Source organism: Hypanus sabinus, chromosome 17, assembly GCF_030144855.1.
Source record: "Hypanus sabinus isolate sHypSab1 chromosome 17, sHypSab1.hap1, whole genome shotgun sequence".
NCBI classification, from domain to species: Eukaryota; Metazoa; Chordata; class Chondrichthyes; order Myliobatiformes; family Dasyatidae; genus Hypanus; species Hypanus sabinus.
The window spans coordinates 51,679,098-51,701,558 of NC_082722.1; the positions used below are offsets into that span (position 1 = coordinate 51,679,098).

Below are 22,461 nucleotides of genomic sequence, written 5' to 3' on the forward strand. Positions count from 1 at the left end.
TCTACTAGTCACAGGCCTCCAGTTAGACAGGCAATCATCTACTACCACTCTGGCTTCTCTCACAAAGCCAATGTCTAATCCAATTTACTACCTCATCTTGAATGCAAAGCAACTAAACCTTCTTGACCAACCTCCTATACAGGACCTTGTCAATTTCCTTGCTGAACTCCATGTAGACAACTACGAGAAAATCTGCAAATGCTGGAAATCCAAACAACACACACAAAATGCTGGAGCAACTCAGCAGGCCAGACAGCATCTATGAACAAGATCTATGATCAGTTGACTTTTCATGCCCTTCACCAGGATTGGAAAAATGGATGAGAAGCCAGAGCAAAAAGGTGGGGGAAGGGAGAAAGAAATACAAGGTGATAGGTGATAGGTGAAACCAGGAGTGTCACAACCACGGTTTCGGCAGCGCAACAGATATGGGAATTGCGCTCGTGAATATGCATGTTCCAGCGAATTATTATTTCATTGTGATGGCATTTAACACCATTCATTCCATTGTAGTTTTTGTCCAGACTTGGACACAGCAACACTTCATTGTCTGCTTTACATTCTGCCTTGCCTGAGAAATTGGACTGTCAAGTCCACTGACTCTGAAGACTAGCAGTATTCATTTTATTCTTAGTTGCTCTTTTCAGCTGCAGTGTAAGCTTTGTTTTCCATTTGAGAGTTTTAGTTAACGGTCCAGTTTGGCCTAATGTTTATTGTTTTCTTTTCCTTTTAATACTATTCGCATTAAAGTCTCTGAACTATTGACCCACTTCAGTGTCTCTCACTCCGCACTTGGGCCATATCCAAACCCGGTGACAGCAAGTCTCGACCACGCAAAGATGGACCCAATGGAGAGAAAACAGCTGACCTTGTCCATGAGATTCATTGGTCAGAGTGATTCGTTAAGGCAGCAGTGTTCTGCTGGAATTCCTATGTATGAACTCTTGTTTCTGTCTGCAGCATAACTGAAGGATCTTGCCAAGTAATGCACCCAGTGAAGTTTGAACAGTGACGTTTTGACATTGGTGGCTTGAGGAGAGGCTGCCTTTCTTCTCAGTGCATGTCCTGCCTCTACATTCTGAGAGTCCTGAGTCTACATACCAAGCTTCTCTAGTCGACATTGAGTTGAAAGCTTGGTATCCGTGCCAAGCTTTTCAAGTCACAAGTATCCAGGTTCCCAGTTTTGTGGTCCCGTGACTCAGGTCTGCATAACAAATGAGCATTTCAAGCAAGCTTTTCAATTGATTCAACAAATCATCATTCAAGTCAATAGTGCAAATTCTGGAATAGCCCTACTCCAAAAGCTGATCCCTAGCTGGAGTGAGCAAATAGACAATTAAAGTAACCCTATCAAGAGTATTCTTAACTTCTTGATGAAAGTCATGGTACAGAATGGGAAAATTGAACTTTCATATAGTAAATTAAACAGATCTACAGAGAACCAGCTAGCTTAGTGATGAAAAAAACCTGTCTATGCTGTTTTGATCTGTAAAATTGAGAGTATATCTTCATTGCCTCTGGAAAAATTGTGAAAGTTAAAACACTGAGCAAGATTTGAAAAAGTTCCTTATCCAGGTTTCAGGTTTTATGGTTTCAAGGTTTCCAAGGACTTTTCTCTATGTTCCCAGGGTTTTCTTTCTCCGACCATTTTCAAGGCTTAATCAATGTGTTTAGGGTTTTTCAATGTCCTCCCCATCTCCAGGACTCCCAAGCCTCCCTCTCGGACCCGCCCGAAGTTTCTTGATCTCCCTTGAGGTTCCTTCATCTCTCAGTCTGTGGGGGTTCCCAGGTCTCAGTCTCTCTGGATCCCAAGTCTCCCTGCTTCTTGAGTTCCCCATGCTTCCCTCTCAAGTACCCCAGGTCTCTCAAGTTTTCAGGTCTTCCTGGGCTATCAGGTGCCAGCTATAGGGAGGGGGGGTCCTGTAGTGACTTCGGGCCTGTGTTGGGCTCTGAGGTTTTTAGATTACCTGAATTGGTTAATTGTTGCTTAACAACAGTTATTAATGGTTTAAGAGTCCCTTGTGATTTTCTTGAGCAACTTGTAATGCGGTTTTCTAGTGCTTGCTGTTTAATAGGCTCAAGGATTCTGTGTTAGTTTTATTGTTGTAGCAGATGCCTGTTTAGCTCCAATTGGAGGGTCCTTTATGAAAATGATTTGTCTCACGGTGTCACTTGGTCAAGCTACCTCTATATAAGCTCTTGTTTCTGTCTCTACATGGAAGTCTTTTGCTCTGATATTGGCAGTGCACACCATGGCACTTGTCTACCGGCATCACTGAAGGACATCTTGGATAAGTCCCTCACCCAGGACTTCCAATGAACACAGGTCTGTGGCGCCTCAGGGGCTGCATCTAGAGAGAGGGGGCCTGTCACAACCATGGATATGGCAGCGCACCAGTTACGGCAATTGCCTTCGTGAATATCACAAGATCACAAGACAAAGGAGCAGAAGTAGGCCATTCGGCCCCATCGAGTCTGCTCCGCCATTCCACCATGAGCTAAACTATTCTCCCGTCTAGTTCTAATTTCTGGCTTTTTTCCCATATCCCTTGATACCCTAATTAGATACCTGTCAATCTCCTCCTTAAAAACCCTCAATGATTGGGCCTCCACAGCTGCATGTGGCAATGAATTCCATAAATCCACGACCCTCTGGCTAAAAAATTTCTCCCCATCTCTGTTTTAAATGGGTACCCTCTAATTCTAAGACTGTGACCTTTTGTTCTGGACTCACCCACCAAGGGAAACAGCCTTTCCACATCTACTCTGTCCAACCCTTTCAACATTCGAAATGTTTCTATGAGATCCCTTCTCATTCTTCTATACTCTAATGAATACAATCTAAGAGCCGACAAACGCTCCTCATATGTTAGTCCCTGCATTTCAGGAATCAACCTCGTGAATCTTCTCTGAACTCTCTCCAACATCAGCACATCCTTTCTAAGAAAGGGGGCCCAAAACTGCACACAGTATTCCAAATAGGGTTTCACCAATTCCCCATAGAGCCTCATCATCACCTCCTTACTCACATTATTCCTCTTGAAATGAATGCCAACATAGCATATGCACATGTCAGCTAATTATTATTTCATTGTGATAGCATTTAACTCCACTCATTCTGTCATATTATTTGTCCAGACTTGGACACAGCACAGCAACACTCCGCTGCCTGTTTTGCATTCTGCCTTGCCTGAGAAATTGGACTGTCGAGTCAACTGAGTCTGAAGACTAGCAGTATTCATTTTATTCTTAGTTGCTCTTTTCAGCTGCAGAGTAGGCTTCGTTTTCCATTTGAGAATTTTAGTTCAAACACGAGGAAATCTGCAGATGCTGGAAATTCAAACAACAACACACACAAAATGATGGTAGAACACAGCAGGCTAGGCAGCATCTATAGGGAGAAGCGATGTCGACGTTTCGGGCCGACACCCTTCATCAGGACTAACCAAAAGGAAAGATAGTAAGAGATTTGAAAGTAGAGGGGGGAGGGGGAAATGCGAAATGATAGGGGGTGGGATGAAGCTAAGAGCTGGAAAGGTGATTGGCGAAAGTGATACAGAGCTGGAGAAGGGAAAGGATCATGGGACGGGAGGCCTCAGGAGAAAGAAAGGTGGGGGGAGCACCAGAGGGAGATGGAGAACAGGCAAACAACTAAATATGTCAGGGATGGGGTAAGAAGGGGAGGAGGGGCATTAACGGAAGTTAGAGAAGTCAATGTTCATGCCATCAGGTTGGAGGCTACCCAGCCAGTATATAAGGTGTTGTTCCTCCAACTAGTGTTTATTGTCTTATTTTCCCCTTAACACTGTTCGCAAAAAAGTCTGTGAACTATCGACTTTCTTCAGTGTCTCTCACTCTGCACTTCGGCCATGTCTGAATCTGGTGACAGGGAGAGGGGGAGGGGTGAAGTAAAGAGCTGGGAAACAGATAGGTGAAAGAGATAAGGAGTTGGAGAAGGGGGAGTCTGATAGGAGAGGGTAGAAAACCATGGAAGAAAGTGAGGGAGAGGAGCACCAGAGGGAGGTGATGGGCAGGTAAGGAGATAAGATAAGAGAGGGAAATGGGAATGGGAATGGGAATGGTGATGGTCGGGGGACAATTACCGGAAGTTCGAGAGATGTTCGTGCCTTCATGTTGAAGGACCCAAATGGAATACAAGGTGTTTATCCTCCAACCCGAGTGTGGCCTCATTGCGACAGTACAGGAGGCCATGGACTAACATGTTGGAATGGGAATGGGAAGTAGAATTGAAATGGATGGTCACCAGGAGATCCTGCTTTTTCTGTTGGGTGGAGCATAGGTGCTCGGCGAAGTGGTCTCCCAAACTACGTCGGGTCTCACCGATATACAGGAGGCCACACCGGGAGCACCAGATACAGTAGATGACCCCAACAGACTCACAGGTGAAGTGTTGCCTCACCTGGAAGGGACTGCTTGGGGCCTAGAATAGGAGTGAACAAGGAGGAGTAGGGAAAGCATGTCAAGTGCTCCACTTGGAAAAATAAGTGCCAAAAGGGAGAACAGCAGGGAGAGACGAATGAACAAGGGAGTTGCGTAGGGAGCAATCCCTGAGGAAAGTGGTGGGGGGAGAGGGAAAGTTGCTTGGTGGTGGGATCCTGTTGGAGATAGCAGAAGTTCCGGAGGCTACTGGGGTGGTAGGTGAGGATAAGAGGAAACCTATCCCTGGTGAGGTGGTGAGAGGATGGGGTGAGAGCAGACCCATGTGAAATGGAAGAGATGTGGGTGATAGCAGAGTTGATAGTGGAGTCCCCTTCAAAGTCCCTTTGTTTGAAGAAGGTTAACATCTCATTAGCTCTGGAATGAAAAGCCTAATAGTGAGAGCAGATGTAGGGGTGATGGAGGAACTGAGAGAAGGAGATGGCATTTTTACAAGTGACAGGGTGGGAAGAGGTATAGTTCAGGTAGTGTGTTTAGAAAAAATACAAGTAGATAAACTGTCTCCTGAGATAGAGACAGAGAGATCGAGAAAGGAGAGGGAGGTGAGGAAAATGGACCAGATAAACTTGATGGGCAGTGTGGTTCAGAAATGGACCACATAGACAAAAATCACGGTCTTGCCTTCATCAACTTTTCTGGTACATTCTTGAAAAAAAACTATCAGATTGGTTAGACACAATTTACCATGCACAAAGCCAAGCCTATGATCCCTAGTCAATCCCTTTCTATCCAACTAATCATATATCATGTCTCATAGAATGCTTTCTAATAACATTCCCACTACTGATGTCAGGCTCACCAGCCTATAACTTCCTGGTTTATTCTTAAATGGTGGAACAACATTAGCTCTCCTCCAGTCCTTCGGTACCTCAACTGTTGCTAAGGATGATTTAAATATCTCTGCTATGGCCCCTACAACTTCTGTACTTGCCTCCCACAGGGTCTGAGGGAACACCTTGTCAGGCCCTGGGGATTTATCCACCCTGATTTGCCACAATACCGCAAACACCTTCTCCTCTGTAATCTGAATAGTATCCATGACCTCACTACCAGTTTGCCTCACTTCTACAGACTCTATTTGTCCATCTCCTGAGTAAATAAAGATGGAAAAAATCCATTTATGATCTCCAGCTCTTTTGGCTCCGCACATGGATTATCTTTCCGATCTTCCAGAGGACCATTTTTTGTCCTTTGCAATCCTGTTGCACTTAATATATCTGTAGAATCACTTGGGTTTTTCCTTCACCATGTCTGCTAGGGCAACTTCATGCTTTCTTTCAGCCTCCCGATTTCTTTCTTGTGCTCTCTTGCATTTCTTATACTCCATAAGCATCCCATTTGTTCCTACCTGCCTGTATCTGCTATGCACCTCCTTTTTTTTTGCTTAATCAGGGCGTCAATATCGCCAAGTTCCCTACTCATGTTATCTTTACCTTTTATTCTGACAGGCACATACATGCCAGACCTATCTTTTTGCATACTTACTTTGTGAACACTAGATGCACAAACACAAACTTGCCCTACTCAAACTTCTGTCACCTGTCCTACCTCACTCCTTAATAGCAGATCAAGTACCGCACACTCTACCAGTCAATATGTGGAAAGTTAAAATCACCTACTATCACAACCTTGTGTTTCTTGCAACAGTGTGCGATCTCTTTACAAATTGGTTCCTCTAAATCAGTGGTTCCCAACCTTTTTTTGGCCATGCCCCACCTAATCACCTCTAAAATCCTGATGCCCCCTGTGGTGATATATAATTCTTACTATTCAAAAAGTGAACTCCTATTCACCTGGAGGAAGCCTAAATGACCATTAACTTGGTTTAAACAAGCTTCCAAAGAACATGGCATTCATGAAAGAGAAAAATAAAAGAACCAAAGGACTGTTAAAGTTCTGAGGAAGAAATTACTAAGAAATTGTAAAAAAAAAGAACATTAAGTGATATTAAAATAATGATAATAATAAATAAATAAAACAATGCCGATTCGTTTCTACAGCATACAAAGACAGATACACCGTTTAAAAGAGATGACGCAATGTACACACCTTCACACCACCAAGAACCGAAAGCTACTGCAAAAAGCAGCATTGGCGTGACCTCGTACGAGTTTCTTACGCGTTTGGACTTGTTCATTTGTTCCTTCCTACATCAGTCAATTCATTAATTTAATTATGAAAGCCATTTGATGGTTGTAATGATGGTGACACACTATATATACAGTACATACGCAATTACACATGTACATACACACAAGTATTTTTATGTATGCATACTGTATATACACATTTGTATTAACTCGCACACACACTCATACTCACACAGACTTACTAGAAAAAATTCACTGTTAATAACTCATTCTCGAATTGCCCCCCCCCTTAAAAATCAAATTACCCCCCTGCGGGGCGTAAGCTCCACTTTGGAAACCACCGCTCTAAATCCTGCAAAACATTTGGCAGTCTGTGATATAGCCCCACTAATGCGGCCATGCCATTATTATTCCTCAATTCCTTCCATAAAGCCTCAGTAGACAAGTTCTCCAGTCTGTCCTCACTGAGCACTGCTATGACATTTTCCCCTTTAGTAATGCCAGCAATCCCCCTTAATGCCTCCCGTTCTATCATGTCTAGAACAACGGAACCCGGGATACTGAGCTGCCAGTCCACCTCCTTTGGCCACAAAGTCTCATTAATGGATACAATATCAGAATTCCATGTTCATCCATGCTCTGAGCTCATCTGCCTTTCCTACAATACTTCTTGTATAGAAATATACACAACTCAGAACATTAGTCGTGCCATGCTCAAACTTTTAATTCCTGACTTTGTCTGAGGTCTCAACAACATGTCTCCACAACCACTCTATGATCTTTTCTGGCACTCTTACTTCAATCCCTCTGCAACTCTAGATTGAACCTCCCCTTTGAGTAGCAGCAAACTTTCCTGCTACGATATTATTCCCCCCCCCCCCCACCAGCTTAGGTGCAAACCGTCTCCTCTGTACAAGTCCCACCTTCCCTGGAAGAGAGCCAAATGATCCAAAAATCTGAAGCTCTCCCTCCTACACCAATTCCTTAGCCATGTGTTAATCTGTATGATTTTCCTGTTTCTGGCCTCACTTGCATGTGGCACGGGTAGCACCCTGGAGATCCTGTCCTTTAACTTATAACCTAACTCCCTAAACTCACTTTGCAGAACCTCATCACTCATCCTACCTATATCATTGGGTCCAATGTACACTACAACCTCTGACTGCTCACATTCCCACTTGAGAATACTGAGGACCCGATCCAAGATGTCCTGGACCCTGGTACCCATGTGGCAACATACCATTGGGGAATCTCATTCTCATTCTCAGAACCTCCCTTCTGTTCCCCTGACTAATGAATCTCCTATCACCCTATCACCACTTCTCCCCCTTTCCCATCTGAGCCACAGGGCCAGACTCAGTGCCAGAGACCTGACCGCTGTGACTTTCCTTGGCTAGGTCATCTCCCAAACAACATTATACAAAGTGTATACCTGTTGTTGAGGAGAATCACCACAGGGTACTCTGCATGGGATGTTTAACTCCTTTCAGCCTCCTGATTGTTACCTAGTTCCCTGTATCCTGCACCTTGTGTGTAACTGCCTCTCTATATATCCTGCCTAACAGCCTCTCGATTGATCTGAACTTCATCCATTTCCAGCTCCAACTCCTGAACATGGTCTGTCAGAAACTGCACTTGGATGCACTTCTTGTAGGTGAGGTTGTCAGGGACACTGGAGGTCTCCCTGCCTTCCCACATCACGCATGAGGACCATTCAACAATCCTGCCTGGCATCCCTACTGCTCTAACTGTGTAATTATAAAGAAGGAAACAGTAAATAGACTGGAAAAAATCTACCTACAACTTTTTGCCTTCTGCCTCTCCTCGCTGATGCCTCAAAGAACTAAAGCCTCAAAATCCCCAGTCTAACACTGTCCACTCGCCACTCCAATTGCCCCTGCCTTATTTTAATTTGTGCTTGCTAATGAATCCTGATCTCTGATTCGTCTCTGTTTAAACGCTGAAACTCCCATGAAGCACTGCTTATCTTGAATTTGGGTTAAATTGGGATTTTCCTTACTCTTGTCTGCCATCCTAATTTCTTTTCTTAAAACCATCTAATCTTTTTTCTCAGCCCAAACCATTTTCCTTACTCCTGAAGGGCCTCTCCAATTTTCAGGTCTCTATACCTGTCATGCCATTCTTTTTTATTCATTATCTAACCTCTGATCTCCCTTCAATTCCAGTGTTCTTTGGACTTGCTAGCTTTAGAATTCCTTAGACAAACCTGTAGACCTTGAATACTGGGTTTTTCACTTAGTATGTATGGCGCTCTTTGGTTTAAAAAGAAGTTTTTCTCCTTAATCCCTAAACTCCATAGTGCCAAAGGTTCCACAAAGTCCATCTTGGCAGTAGCTTATCCACTAAGCTTGGTCTCACCTTAATCAAATCCCTCTCACAAAGAGAGATGGCTGTAACCCAGCCGATGAGCCCCTGACCAGTGTGTGCCTGTCACCCCAATTTTTGTAAATTCTAAGATGACCATCATTTCCAGTATAGGGCAGGATGAATATGTGGGGCCTGCAGTTAATAATATCCTATTTCATGGCAAATCCTGTAATCCCAGCAAATCCACATGGTTGATGCACCATCAATAACTCACTCTGAGACGTAAAGGCGAGATATCGGCTTTTATTGACTGGAAGAAGGAACAAGCAGTGGTTGACCACCATACTACATCCTGGAGACTGAGAGGCCGGGCTCAGACCTCAATCGCCTTTATACAGGAGTATATGGGAGCCACAGGAGCAGTCAGCAGGGGGCGTGTCCAGACAGGTATATGTAGTTCACCACAATGGTCTAGGGGGATGTGAAATGTAATTAATTTTTATTGATTAGTAAACCCCACTGATCTCTCTCACTATTAACTTTGAGTCACCCAGTTTTTGTAAGAAGTCAGGTAAAAGGTATATTTTTATTATTCTTCAGGAGATACAAGACCGATATAATGGGCAATTTTAATTTAACTTAGTGGAATGAACGTCTTGTTGATGGAATACATTAAGTTTAACATCTAATTGCTTCCTTCTAATTTACATTCATGTTTCATGTATATTCAGAATGAAAATTCCTTAAAATTCCATGTTTAAAATAGCTTAACAATATTTCATGTTTTTCCTTTCCATGCATCATGATTATCAGCAGTAAATTCAGAAATATTTGTGCCAATGTATCCAGTATTTTTATCCTTTTTCGACAATGAGGTTTTTGTTGCTTATGATAGTCCGAGGCGTCATATGACTTTAATAGTACTTAAAACTTAAATTTATTTTTCCTTGTGGCACGAAAACCTCCTTAAATCCTAGGTATGAATGGCATAATTTGTTACATCAGTGAATGGTATGCATTTTGCAGGGTCTGTAAAGAATTTTGAACATAATTTTGTACGACAAATGTACTCTGATAGATTTATATAACATTTTTCATTTTCGCATTAGTCATATGCAAAAATAAAATCTCCAAGGTGCAAATGCAATTATTCCTAAAGAATGGAATTCTGTTAGTTTCTTCAAATTGCCTTATAATTTCCACACAAGATGTTTGTAAACATATACAGAAAGGCAACATATTTAAGCTCCTTAAACAAAGATGAATTTCAAAGATAATGTACAAACCATCCATTTTCCTTTACTCTGTCCCTAATTCCTGAACTTCTTTCCTGAAAGTGCTGACTATTGATGGCCTAGGATTACGTATGGAGTTTGAACTGTCGTCACACTTCTTAACCAGATGGACTGTTGAAATGTAGATTTTGGGAAGACTTTGCCATTGCTCAGTTGTTTGACCTTGGGTGACAATCTACAGAACCAAACCTGTTCTTGGTAAACAACACACATTTGCAAAGTTCTAAAGGCCTCAATGGAGAGAACATTTCCGTTCTTTAAAATAACTATCTGCTTTTTGTTTACATGTGAAGATAAGGGAGGTAATAACAAGTAACAGGAATCACAGCTCTCAAACAATCCTCAGTAAGCTAAAATTTAAATACATCTTGCAACATGTTTGCAGATTTACATACAAAAGTGTAATCAAACGGGGACAGTCAGGAAGGATGGTTTGGAAGTAACCTGGGATGGGTTGGATCAGTTAAGAGGGAGTTAAAAACAAAGATGACCTATGGTGGTTGGTATGTTCAGTTCAAGAAGCATTAGGGATGATCAAGGACTTGACGCAGGAGTAGTTCGTAAGTTCACAGGTGACCTGAAGATTGCTGGTATTGTTGATTGCGAGGACAATATTTCTCAGATACAGAATATTGTTTGGTTAGAAAAATGGGCAAAGATGGGGCTGGTGGAAATTTAGTCTAGAAAAACAAGTGAGGCATTGCGTTTTGGGAGGATGATTTTTGGAGGATGTTAAGGCCATGGTATTCACCGAGTTCCTCCAGTAGTTTGTATTTTGCTTTGATATTCACTACGTGTAGTTGAACCCTAAGAAAATAGAGACCATGGTGCACATCCCCAAGGACCCCTGAGAACGAGCAATATAGGTAGATAAAGAGGTTAAGAAGGCACAGTACATTACAAACTTAACACAAGTTAACTTAGATTTAACATAGAACATAAACAGTACCGTACAGGACGGGCTGTTCAGATCATGTTGTTGTGCTGAACAGATGAAACTAATGACTGCGTTAATCTAATCCTTCATCCCTGCACATTGACCATATTGCTCCTTTCTCTGCATATTCCTGTGCCTATCTTAGAGTCTCTTATGTTATCTGCCTCTACCACCACCTCTGCCAACGTACTTCAGGCTCCCTCCATTCTCCAGGTAATAAGCTTGCCTTCCACATCACCTTTGTACTTTCTCCCTCGTCTTAAATACAGACCCTCCATCAATGGACATGTCATTCCTGGAAGAATGATGTTGGCTGTCTCCTCTATGCCTTGCATAAGTTTATAAACTTCCATCGGATCTCCCCTTTGGCTCTGCTGCTGCAGACAAACCACCCCCAACTTGTCTACCCTCTCCTCATATGCCCTCCAAACCAGGCAGCATCCTGGTAAACCTCCTCTGCATCCAATATAAATGATACATTACTTACATGATAAAATTAGCTAAAATAAGCATAACAACATTAGTTCAAGTGAGGGGAGAAAAGAAATATTGTACAAAGCTGTGCTGGAGTTTTTCAGGTTGATTGAACTATCTGGTGGGGAAGAAGCTGGTATCCTTATGATTTTCTATACCTTAATCAGACGCCTGTCAGCATTCTCCACTCCAAAGTAAGCAAAGGTGATGCATTTAGATTATCCTCAAGCTTGAAATCTGGCTTTTGTGTGACTCCAGATCTGTCCTTGTGATTGAGAAAAGGTCCCTGACCCAAAACAATTTACTGGTTTCTCGATCCACAGGTATTCCCTACACTCCAAGTTCCCAGTGACTATGGGGCAGGGTGTCTGCAATACAGCCCCTCTAGACTGATGCTCTCTGAGTATTCCTTTGCCTCCTTTTGCTGTGCCCCAGCTATCCTGATAATTACATTTACTCTGAGAGGGTATTGCTTTATCCCTTGACTTGCTCCTGTGGCAATCTAGTTTAAATCCTTCCACTCTCACTCTTGGCTCCCAACTCCAAAAGTGAAACGACCAAGAAACAAAACAACTTTCCTTTTTATAAGTTTCTGCTCTCACTCGCAGCTCCTGACTCCAGTATAAGAGAGTTGTGGACACGGATTAGTCCATCATAAAAACCGGCCACCCTCCACGGGCTCTGTCTACACTTCTCACTGCCTTGCAAAGGCAGCCAGCATCATCAAAGACCCCTCTCACCCCAGACATTCCCTCTTCTCTCTCCTTTCACTGGGCAGAAAATACAGAAGCTTGAAAACACAAACCACCAGCTTCAAGGACAACTTCATTCCACTCTTAAACAGTCTTCTTGTGTGTTAATCATGAACTTACTAGCAGCACAAGTCCCTGGGTGCGATGGTCTGAAGTCTGGCAGGCTGGCAAAGTGTGTGGTACATGTTTATCTAAGACAGTTACTGTAAGAATGTTACTGGCATTATTATAATAAAACAAGCAGTGGTATAAATATGTAAAATAGCAGCAATAAAAGATGAAAAGGAGCCAGAACAGGATGAGCTTGTGTCCAGGAATTGGGGGTGGGGTGGGGTCAGTGGAGGACATAAGCCATTTTGCTTGTCTTTTGGGTGGTACCTCAGCAATCCTCAGCACATACTGTTGTGAAAACTACAATCCACAGCTTATACTTCTCCTTTTGTTCGGTAGCTGCTAGTGCTGCTATAGAAGCTCCAACTTTAGCTGTCACCCACCTCATCACAATTGTGTCCACAAGTGTGCACGTGGAGTTCAGTACCTTTTCCGTGCTGAAAGGATGGACTCCGGGCTCGACACAGAGTCCTTTACCATACTGTTGCCAGTATCCTTCCTTCCCCATGATTGACACGGGTTTGTGCCTAGCCCACCAGTAAAGCAGGGCATTCATTGTGCAGACACTGAAGTGTACGGATGCTGGAATTCTGGAACAAATGAAATAAAATGCTGGAGGAACTGAGCAAGTCAGGTAGCATCTGTAGAGAGAAAATTAATAGTTGATGTTTTTCATCTTGACTGAAATAGAGATGAAATAACCAGCACGAATAGGAGAAGGGAGACAGTGGGGACAGGAATGGCTGGGGAGAGGTGATAGGTGGATCCAGGTGAAGAGGGATGATTGGCAGATGGAGGTGGGAAGGGTGGAAATGGCAACAGAGGCTGGGAGGTGATAATTGGAGGCAACAAAGGATTGCAAACAATGGAATTTGATAGGAAAAAAAAGGTAGAGGATCATAGAACCAAATAAGGGAGGTGGCATGGACACTGGGAAGTGTATAAGGAGGAGGGAAAAGGGACTAGGTAATAACAGATTGGAGGTATGGGGTGTTGGGTGAATGCAGGAGCAATTGGGTAGACTAGGAGAAGAGAGAAAGGGGCAGAGAAGAATATTCATGCTATTGGGTTTTAGACTCCCTGGGCAGAATATGAGGTGCTCTTCCTCTAGTTTGACCGTTACTGTACTTGTCCTTACTTTCTTCTGTGTGATACTCATCAGAGTCATGCATTAGTAACCATACTTTCTGCCCTCCTGTGAACTACCAGTAATGAAATGCAATTCCTTTTCTTTCATTCTCTCCTGCAACATGATGTAATGTAAAGCACCAGAGAAGCTTGGCAATCCTTGGTAACTGGGTGTCTGTAAATTCTAGACCTAAATATTCACTGTAATCACATGAATAAAAGTTACATAGTGAGGAGCACATCACATGAGAAACAAAAATGCCAAAATACAGAGGAATTTGTTTCTCTGCATAATTGAATAACGTCTTAGTGCTTGGACCATGGGTTGAATAGAACAATGTTTGTTTGATCATTTTTCCAAATGTTTATCTCCAGCTGGGAATTAAAAGCTGGTGTACAGTGTACTTTATTTTTAAATGATCAACCACACAGTCTATGATCAACCATGGCTAGTTAAGTTATTTTGGGGATGGGGGGGAGGGGGAGAAAGCTCTTTTTTGGAAAATAAATTGTGCTTAAAGGGACAGACTGTTTTTATGTTATGATTAATTAACCTAACAGCCAACTTAACGTATACAAGCAATAGCTACCATATCATGCCACCAAGCCAGAACAATTTATATATTTAGAACCTATGCTCCTGTTTGAAAAGTTAATGTCATTCACATGTATTAATACACAAAATTCCAGGGATAATATACAAATAAACAACTTGTTAACTAGATTTTATTTCATTATCCCGTAAAATATGTGGTGGTATTTAATGCAAACGTCCCATTCCCTTTGATTCTCCTCTTCTATAACCGGTTAGTAAACCCATCACTCACACTGTTCCCTGTCTCTGTGCTTAAGCAGTGGAGTGACCAATTATCGCCATGGTCTCCTGCTACCACTAAAACAGCCAGAAGGAAAATGAGCCTGGAATATCAGAAATAATGATCCTAAGCAACTACATAAAGGTGAAAGGCTTTCACATTAGGTTTGACAAATGCTCTTAGCACCCCACATTTCAGCTCCATCCAGAACTCGGCACCACTGAGTCTGGGTTGTCAGAGCTATTTTCTTTCAGCTAAAATGTTAAATCAAAGCCCATACTTTGTCCAGGTAGATGTAAACGTTTCCATAATACCGGTGAAGGCACAAGAGACTGCAGATGCTGGAAACTGCAGGAAAAAACAAGATGCTGCAGGAACTCAGTGAGTCAAGCATCATCTAGAAGGGGAAATAGAAAAAACATGCCAAGGCAGAGAGAAGCCAGCCTGTGAAGGAATGGGGTGGATCAAGAGCATTTAAGTGACAGGTGGATCCAGGTAGGGAAGGGTAATATGTAGGTAGAGGAGGGCCAAGTAGAAATAGCACCAGGAGCTGAGAAGTGACAGCTGGAGGCAACAACGGTCTGAAGATGATAGAGAGAAACATGGAGGATGAGGTCATGTGAGAGATAAGCAGATGGAACCAGTGGCGGAGGGGACCCAGTAAAACGAATGCCTGCGTGACAGGCTGGTGGAATGGGTGGAAGAGAGAAAAGGAAGAGGGTGATGGGGGACTGGGTGAGTGCAGGGAGAACTGGGTACATCATTGCACAAGCTAGGTGAGGCACTCCGTCCACCATTGCCTCCTGGAGCTCCCATTCGTTAGCCATTTTAATTCTCCTCCCCGATGTCATGCCGATGTGCCTGTCCTCAGCTTCTTTCACTGCCAGGATGATGCTAAACAGAAACTAGAGGAACAGCACTTCACATTCTGCCTGGGTAGTCTACAAACTGACAGCATGAACACTGAATACTCCAATTTCAGGTAAACTGTTCCCATTCTGGCCTTTCCTCTCTCCTCCTCATAACCCCTCTTTACCTAGACAATGCTTGTTCTAACACTCAGTTCACCTTTTTTATATTGCATGTCTCCCAACTTCCTTACAGTCCACATGAAGGGCATTGATCCAAATCATCCACTATCCATTTTCTTCCCTCTGAGTTCTTCCAATATCTTGTATGTTACTAATGAACATGCTTTTATTCTCTATTACAATCATCAAGTGAACATGCCAAAATCAACCATCAAAAGTTGTATGAAACTGATAAGCAGGTATTGCAGAGTTCACAAACCTATACCCACAGTAGAATTTACTGATTTCATTTTGCATTTCAGCCAGATAATATCCTGACATCAGTGTCTCATAATGTGATTAGAACTGTAAATGTAAGGATTAACATAAGCAGTATTAATATGTTCAGCATTTTATATACAGTATTTGCTTAGAGCAGGAATTCCCAACCATTCTTATGCCATGGACCTATACCATTAAGCAAGGGATCCATGGACCCCAGTTTGGGAACCCCTGAATTAGAGACTTTAGTTAAATTTAGAGTAATGAACTGATTCTCAGTGACTTCTTGAAGAAATATCAAAATCTTTTTAAAAAATATTTTCCTGTCTTAACTAATAAACTGCAATAAAAATTCATAATACCAGGTGTCCTCCTGTACTTAATTTAATTCCAAATTCTTCATCCAGGAGTTTAAACTCTGGATCAGTAGTCCATCGAACATTGAAGTAACTTGCAGCTGGGGTTTGCGTTATCATTCTGGATCGTCCAGAAGTAGCTGGGGACTAATTGTCTACCCAGTGATTAATTCAAGCTGAGATCAGATAACTCACATTAAGCTTATTTCAAAATTGACATTTAATTGGCTGGTTATCTACTAGACTTTTTGAGGAAGTTTCAAAAAGAAGTCTCTTAATTTTATCTCTTTAGAGTTCAATAAATTCTGGAGTAAAGGACTTTCTTTATTACATCTGAAACCATGGCTTGTGTTACCTCTTGAGATCTATGGTACAGTTCCAAATGCATCTGTTGACCGACAGCGTGTTGAAATGAAGAAACGCACAGCTTCCAATGAACAAGGTAAAAATATCTGGTCTAAATAAAAATCACCAGACTTCTGTGCTGTCCATTCTGCGCTTATAAAAATACCATCCCCTTCTCTCAGCTCCTCTGTCTCAGTGTGCCTGATGTTGTAGTGTCTGAAAGAAGAGAAGTGGGTGCAGTTACTGTTACAAGAAAGAAGGACCTCAAAAAGCTAATAGACCTAAAGGTACATAAGTCATCCAGATCAGATGAACTGCACCCTATGGTTCTGAAAGACGTAGCATTGGAGATTGTGGTGGCCTTAGAAATGACCTTTCAAAAATCATTGGACCCTGGCATGGTGTCGGAGGACTGGAAGATTGCATATGCTACTCCGCTCTTTAATTAAGGAGGAAGGCGGCAGAAAGTAAATTATAGAACAGTTAGCCTGACCTCAGTGGTTGGTAAGATGTTAGAGTCAATTGTTAAGGATGAGGTGATGAGTACTTGGTGACACAGGACAAGATAGTACAAAGTCAACATGGTTTCCTTCAGGGAAAATCCTGTCTGACTAACCTGTTTGAATTTTTTGAGATTACAAGTAGGATAGATAAAGCAGATGCAGTGGATGTTGTACATTTGTACTTTCAGAATGCCTTTGACAATGTGCTACACATGAGGCTGTTTACCAAGTTAAGAGCCCATGGCATTACAAGAAAGTTACTGGCATGGTTAGAACATTGGCTGATTGGTAAGAGGCGGTTAGTGGGAATAAAATGATCTTTTTCTGGTTGGTTGCCAGTGATTAGTGGTATTCCACAGATGTCAGTGTTGGGAACACTACTTTTTATGCTGTATATTAATGATTTAGATGATGGAAGAGATGGTTTTGTTGCAAAGTTTGCAGATGATATGAAGATTGGTGGAGGGGCAGGTAGTGTTCAGGAAACAGGTAGGATGCAAAAGGACCTAGACAGATTAGGGGAATGAGCAAGAAAGTGACAAATGAAATACAATGTTGGGAAATGCATGGTCAGGCACTTTGGTTGTAGAAATAAATGTGCGGACTATTTTCTAAACGGGGATAAAATTCAGGAATCTGAGATGCAGAGGGACTTGGGAGTCCTTGTGCAGAACACCCTAAATGTTAACTTGCAGGTTGAGTCAGTGGTGAGGAAGGCAAATGCCATGTTAGCATTCACTACAAGAGGTCTAAAATATAAGAACAAGGATGTGATGTTGAGGCTTTATAAGGCACTGGTGAGGCCTCACCTTGAGTACTGTGAACAGTATCTTAGAGAAAATGTGCTGGCATTGGAGAGGGTCCAGAGGACGTTCACAAGAATGATTCCATAAATGAAAGGGTTATCATAAAAGAAACGTTTGATGACTTTGGGTCTGAATTCTCTGGAATTCAGAAGGAGGGGGGAGTGATCTCATTGAAACCATTCAAATTTTGAAAGGCCTAGGCAAAGTAGATGTGGAAAGAATGTTTCCCATGGTGAGTGAGTCTAGGACAAGAGGACACAGCCTCAGGATAGAGAGGTACCCTTTCAAAACAGAGATGCAGAAAAAATTCTTTAGCCAAAGGGTGGTGAATTTGTGGAATTTATTGCCACAAACAGCTGTGGAGGCCAGGTCGTTGAGTGTATTTAAGGCAGAGATTGATAGGTTCTTGGTTGGACATGGCATCAAAAGTTATGGGGAAAAGGCTGGGAACTGGGGATGAGGAGGAGATAGGAAAAAAAGGATCAGCCATGATTGAATGGTAGAGCAGACTCGATGGGCCAGAGAGCCTAATTCTGCTGCTATGCCTTATTGTCTTATGGTCTCCACCACATCTGCTGTTAGGAGGACCTTTTTTTTTGTAATTTATTGTTTTTATTGAAGCTCATCATCAAGCAAACATTTCCATAAGATGTATTTCAGACATTGTACATATATATCATATATGTCACAAATCTCCACATAGTATTTAGCTGAGGTATACACTTATAGAAAAGAGTGGAGAGAAAAAACAAGCAAAAGGAAAAAACTGTGTACAAGTAGGGAGTGATTTTTTTACAACATATTCATTGATTTGTGAGAATAAAATCAGGCCTATGAGGCATTATGTAGTTAAACCATTTTTCCCAGTATGAATCAAATTGTTCCAGCTTATGATTAACAGATGCTGTTATCTTCTCCATTTTGTAAATGTCCATTGTAATTTCCATCCATGCATTTAAAGTTGGGCTCTCCTGTGATAACCATTTCCTAGTAAGAGTCTGTTTACCAGCCACCAACAGTATATTCATTAAATATTTACCTCTTTTCAACCATTCTTGAGGTATATATCCAAAATATATGGTCTTACTCTCTAAGGGTATTTCACATTTAAAAATGTCTCGTAGGGCATTGTGTATCCCCCTCCAATAGTCGTTGATAACAGGGCAGTCCAAAAAAATATGATGATGATTTGCATTTTGATTTCCACAATTTCTCCAGCAAACAGGGAGGTTACTATCATAATGGGATTTCTGAGAGGGTGTAATAAAATATCTTATCAAGTTTTTCCATCCAAACTCCATTTCTGTGAACTGGTACACTTCCATTAATACCTCCATATTATTATCCATTCTTCCTCAAATATAATTATTCCTCCTTCCTTCTCCCATTTTTTAATGTATGAAGTCGAATGTGTTTTAAGATTTGACAACCCCTTATACATGCTTGAAATGATTCTACTACCGTTATCTGAATTATATGTTTTTCTAAATAGCTCTATCAAGCATGTACTTGCCTTGATTTTATTTTTAAGCATCTTATTAACATATTGTCGCATCTGTAAATACCGATAAAAATCTTGTTTTTCTATTAAGTGTTTCTCTTTAAGCATTTCAAAACTGAACAGTGTTCCTTCTTTCATTATGTTGCAAAGAACTGTTATTACTTTAGCTGTCCAGTCCTTAAATCTAACATCCAATTTATTTGGTGTAAAATCCGAGTCATATGCACACCATTTAAGAATTGCAGTATCTCCCTCTAGATTATATTCTTTTATAGTAGTTTTCCATATTTTAAGAGTCAATTTCACCCATGGGTTATCAATAGTATTTATGTACCTTTGCAGGTTGTTATCAGCCAAAATTGCTTGTATGGGGATGGGAAGTACCTGCTCCTCAATGTTTTTCCATTGAACGTCACATGTTGGGTTGAACCAACCCATCACAGCTCTCAACTGTGCTGCAAAGTAATAATCTCTAAGAGAAGGTAGGCCCCATCCCCCCCCCCTTTTCTCTTGCTAATTGCCAAGTTTTCAGACGAACTCTAGGCCTTTTACCCTGCCAAATATACCTTGATAACATCTTGTTCCATTCATTGAATTGATTTTGATTAATCTCTATTGGTAGCGTCTGAAAGAGATATAACAGCTTGGGCAGTATATTCATTTTAATAGACTCTATCTTTGAACTGAGACTGAAAAAAGGAATCAGGTTCCATCTTGCCATATCTTAATTTTTTATATAAAGGCTGATAATTACATTCTGATAATTTTGCGAAACCTTTTGGCATAATGATGCCCAAATATTTGAAAGACTCTGAATGCCATGCCCAGGGATATCTACTTTCAATTTCTCTTGGTGGAGTAATATGAAAGTAATTGGGTTTTATCTATGTTGATCTTGTATCCTGATAATTGACCATATTGTTCAAAGGATTGCATCAATTTAGGTAAAGAGTAAGTTGGTTGCCCTAGATAGATCAAAATGTCGTCTGCGTAACAAGCCAATTTATGCTTGTCCCTTTAATAGTAATTCTCCTGATATCTTCATTTTGTCTGATGTATTGAGTTAATGGTTTCAGATATAATGCGAAGAGTAGCAGTGACCATGCACAACCCTGTCTCGTGCCCCTTCCTAGGGTAAGACTATTTAATAAATATCCATTGATTTTAATCCTAGCAGTAGGGTTGTCATATAGTGTCTGTATAGTTTTAATAATTGTGTCTTGGAAACCAAATCTATGTAAAACTCTGTAAAGAAAATTCCAATTAACCGAATCAAATGCCTTTTCAGGGTCCATTCTTATCAGTATTGCTTCGATTTTATTTTTTTGTATATGATCCATAATGTGTAGTGTCCTTCATATATTGTCTTATGTTTGGCATTGTCGTATAAAACCTGGCTGATCGTTACGTATCAGCATGGATAGAAATTCCTCTAATTGTTTGGCAATGATGGAGGTAAATAACCTATAATCTACATTAAGAACGGATATTGGTCTAAATGACCCACATTCCATTTTATCCTTGCCGCCTTTTGGTATAGCTGAGATTATCGCTTCCTTCCAACTGGGTGGCACTTGTGCCTTTTTTAGAATCCAGTTCAGTGTGGGGAGTAAAACAGGAATTAACTCATTTTTAAATTCTTTGTACCACACTGCCGTATACCTATCTGATCCTGGTGACTTGCTTAATTTAAGCCTACTAATTGCAGCTTTTAATTCAACTTCTCTTATGTCAGCAGTCATCGTTCTATTTTGCTCTTCGCTTAAAGTGGGTAACTGTAGAGAATTCAAAAAGGTGTCAATTTGGATTATGCTTCCCCCTGGAACTTTGGAATATAGAGTTTTGTAAAATACCTCAAAAGCTTCTTGAATTTCACTTAGCTTTTTTTTTATCATTTTCGTTCTTGGGTCCCTAATTCTATGAATTGTATTTTCTGCTATCTTTTTTTCTCAGTTTCCACAGCAGTATTTTCATAGACTTTGATCCACTTTCATAATGTCTCTGTTTCAGAAACATTAAATTTTTCCTGATTACTTGCGTAGCCAAACTATTAATTTCATTCCTAATTTTTAAAATTTCCCCTAATGTATCCTGAGCCAAATTCAATTTGTGTTTTTTCTCTAGCTTCTTCAGCCTATTTTGTAATTCCTCTAATGTTTTATTCTTTATTTTTTTCTTATATGAAGATATCGCTATTATTTTCCCTCTTAAAACAGCCTTCAGAGTATCCCATAAAATGGGAGGTGAAACCTCTCCATTATCATTAAATTCTAAGTAGAGACCAATTTCATTTTTAATTTGTTCCTTAAAGTACAGATCATTGAGTAGACTTGAATTTAGTTTCCAAATAGTATTCTTTGGTTGTAGGTTAAAATCAACAGATAAATATATAGGTGCATGGTCACTTACATCTATTGTCCCAATTCCACAGGTGTTTATTTTGTCTTTGTCTTTTCCAAATGTTATGAAATGTATATATGGTTACATGGTTATATATACAGAATGGGGAGCAGAGTAATGAGTATAATCCCTTCTCTTGGGGAAAAAGTCCTTCCATATATCAATTAAACCAACATCCTCAAAAAGTGTATTAACTTTCTTATGTAAGCATTTTGTTTCATAGGTTTTTCTATTGGAAGAGTCTAAGTTTAGTTGTAATTGTAAATTTAAGTCTCCCCAACATATCAGGAGACCTTCTGTTTCCGCTACCATGATATCAGTAATTTTCTGAAAGAAACCAATATCACTTCCCGGGGGTGCATATATATTCAACTATATATATGTAGTTATATATAACTGAATTTCTGTCTATATTCCCCCTTACCAGAATATATCTGCCCTCTTTATCTCCCATTTCAAATACTTTTTCAAAATTTAGTTTACTTGAGATAAGAATAACAACTCCTCTCCTATGTCCTGATTTATATGAGGAGAAAAACAAATTAGTGAAGCCTATTCTCTTTAGTTTTCTATGCTCATTATTACGTAAATGAGTTTCCTGTAAATAAACTACATGGGCTTGTTCTTTTTTTCATTTTGGATAAAATTCTATTACGTTTGATTGGATTTAATAGCCCATTGACATTAAAAGAAATTAATTTTACTTTGTCCTTAGCCATCTGTATTTATCTGTTAATGTATCATTGAAATTAGCAGAAGAAAACTTAATCGATCTACTCCCTGAACAAATAAGAACCAAGAAATGCAAATAATAACAAAAATGGCAATGAATATGTGCTTCCAAGGATGAGGTCTCTGGTAGATGACCCT

General features: G+C 40.7%; 1 protein-coding gene across 10 annotated transcripts in view; it reads right to left on the minus strand.

Moving 5' to 3' along the window:
• Positions 1 to 22,461, minus strand: part of LOC132406918 (uncharacterized) — a 128,701-nt gene that overhangs the window by 28,755 nt on the left and 77,485 nt on the right. For 3 of the 10 annotated variants that reach the window (XM_059993050.1, XM_059993049.1, XM_059993047.1), the window contains exon 3: positions 12,873 to 13,035. The exons of 2 other annotated variants lie outside the window; for them this stretch is intronic. In XM_059993050.1, coding sequence (XP_059849033.1) covers positions 12,873 to 13,035 — 163 coding nt within the window. Of the gene's footprint in view, positions 1 to 9,178; positions 13,087 to 16,391; positions 16,598 to 22,461 lie in introns of those variants that run through there. 5 more of the 10 variants (XR_009516307.1, XR_009516304.1, XR_009516306.1 and 2 more) reach the window with 4 other exon arrangements.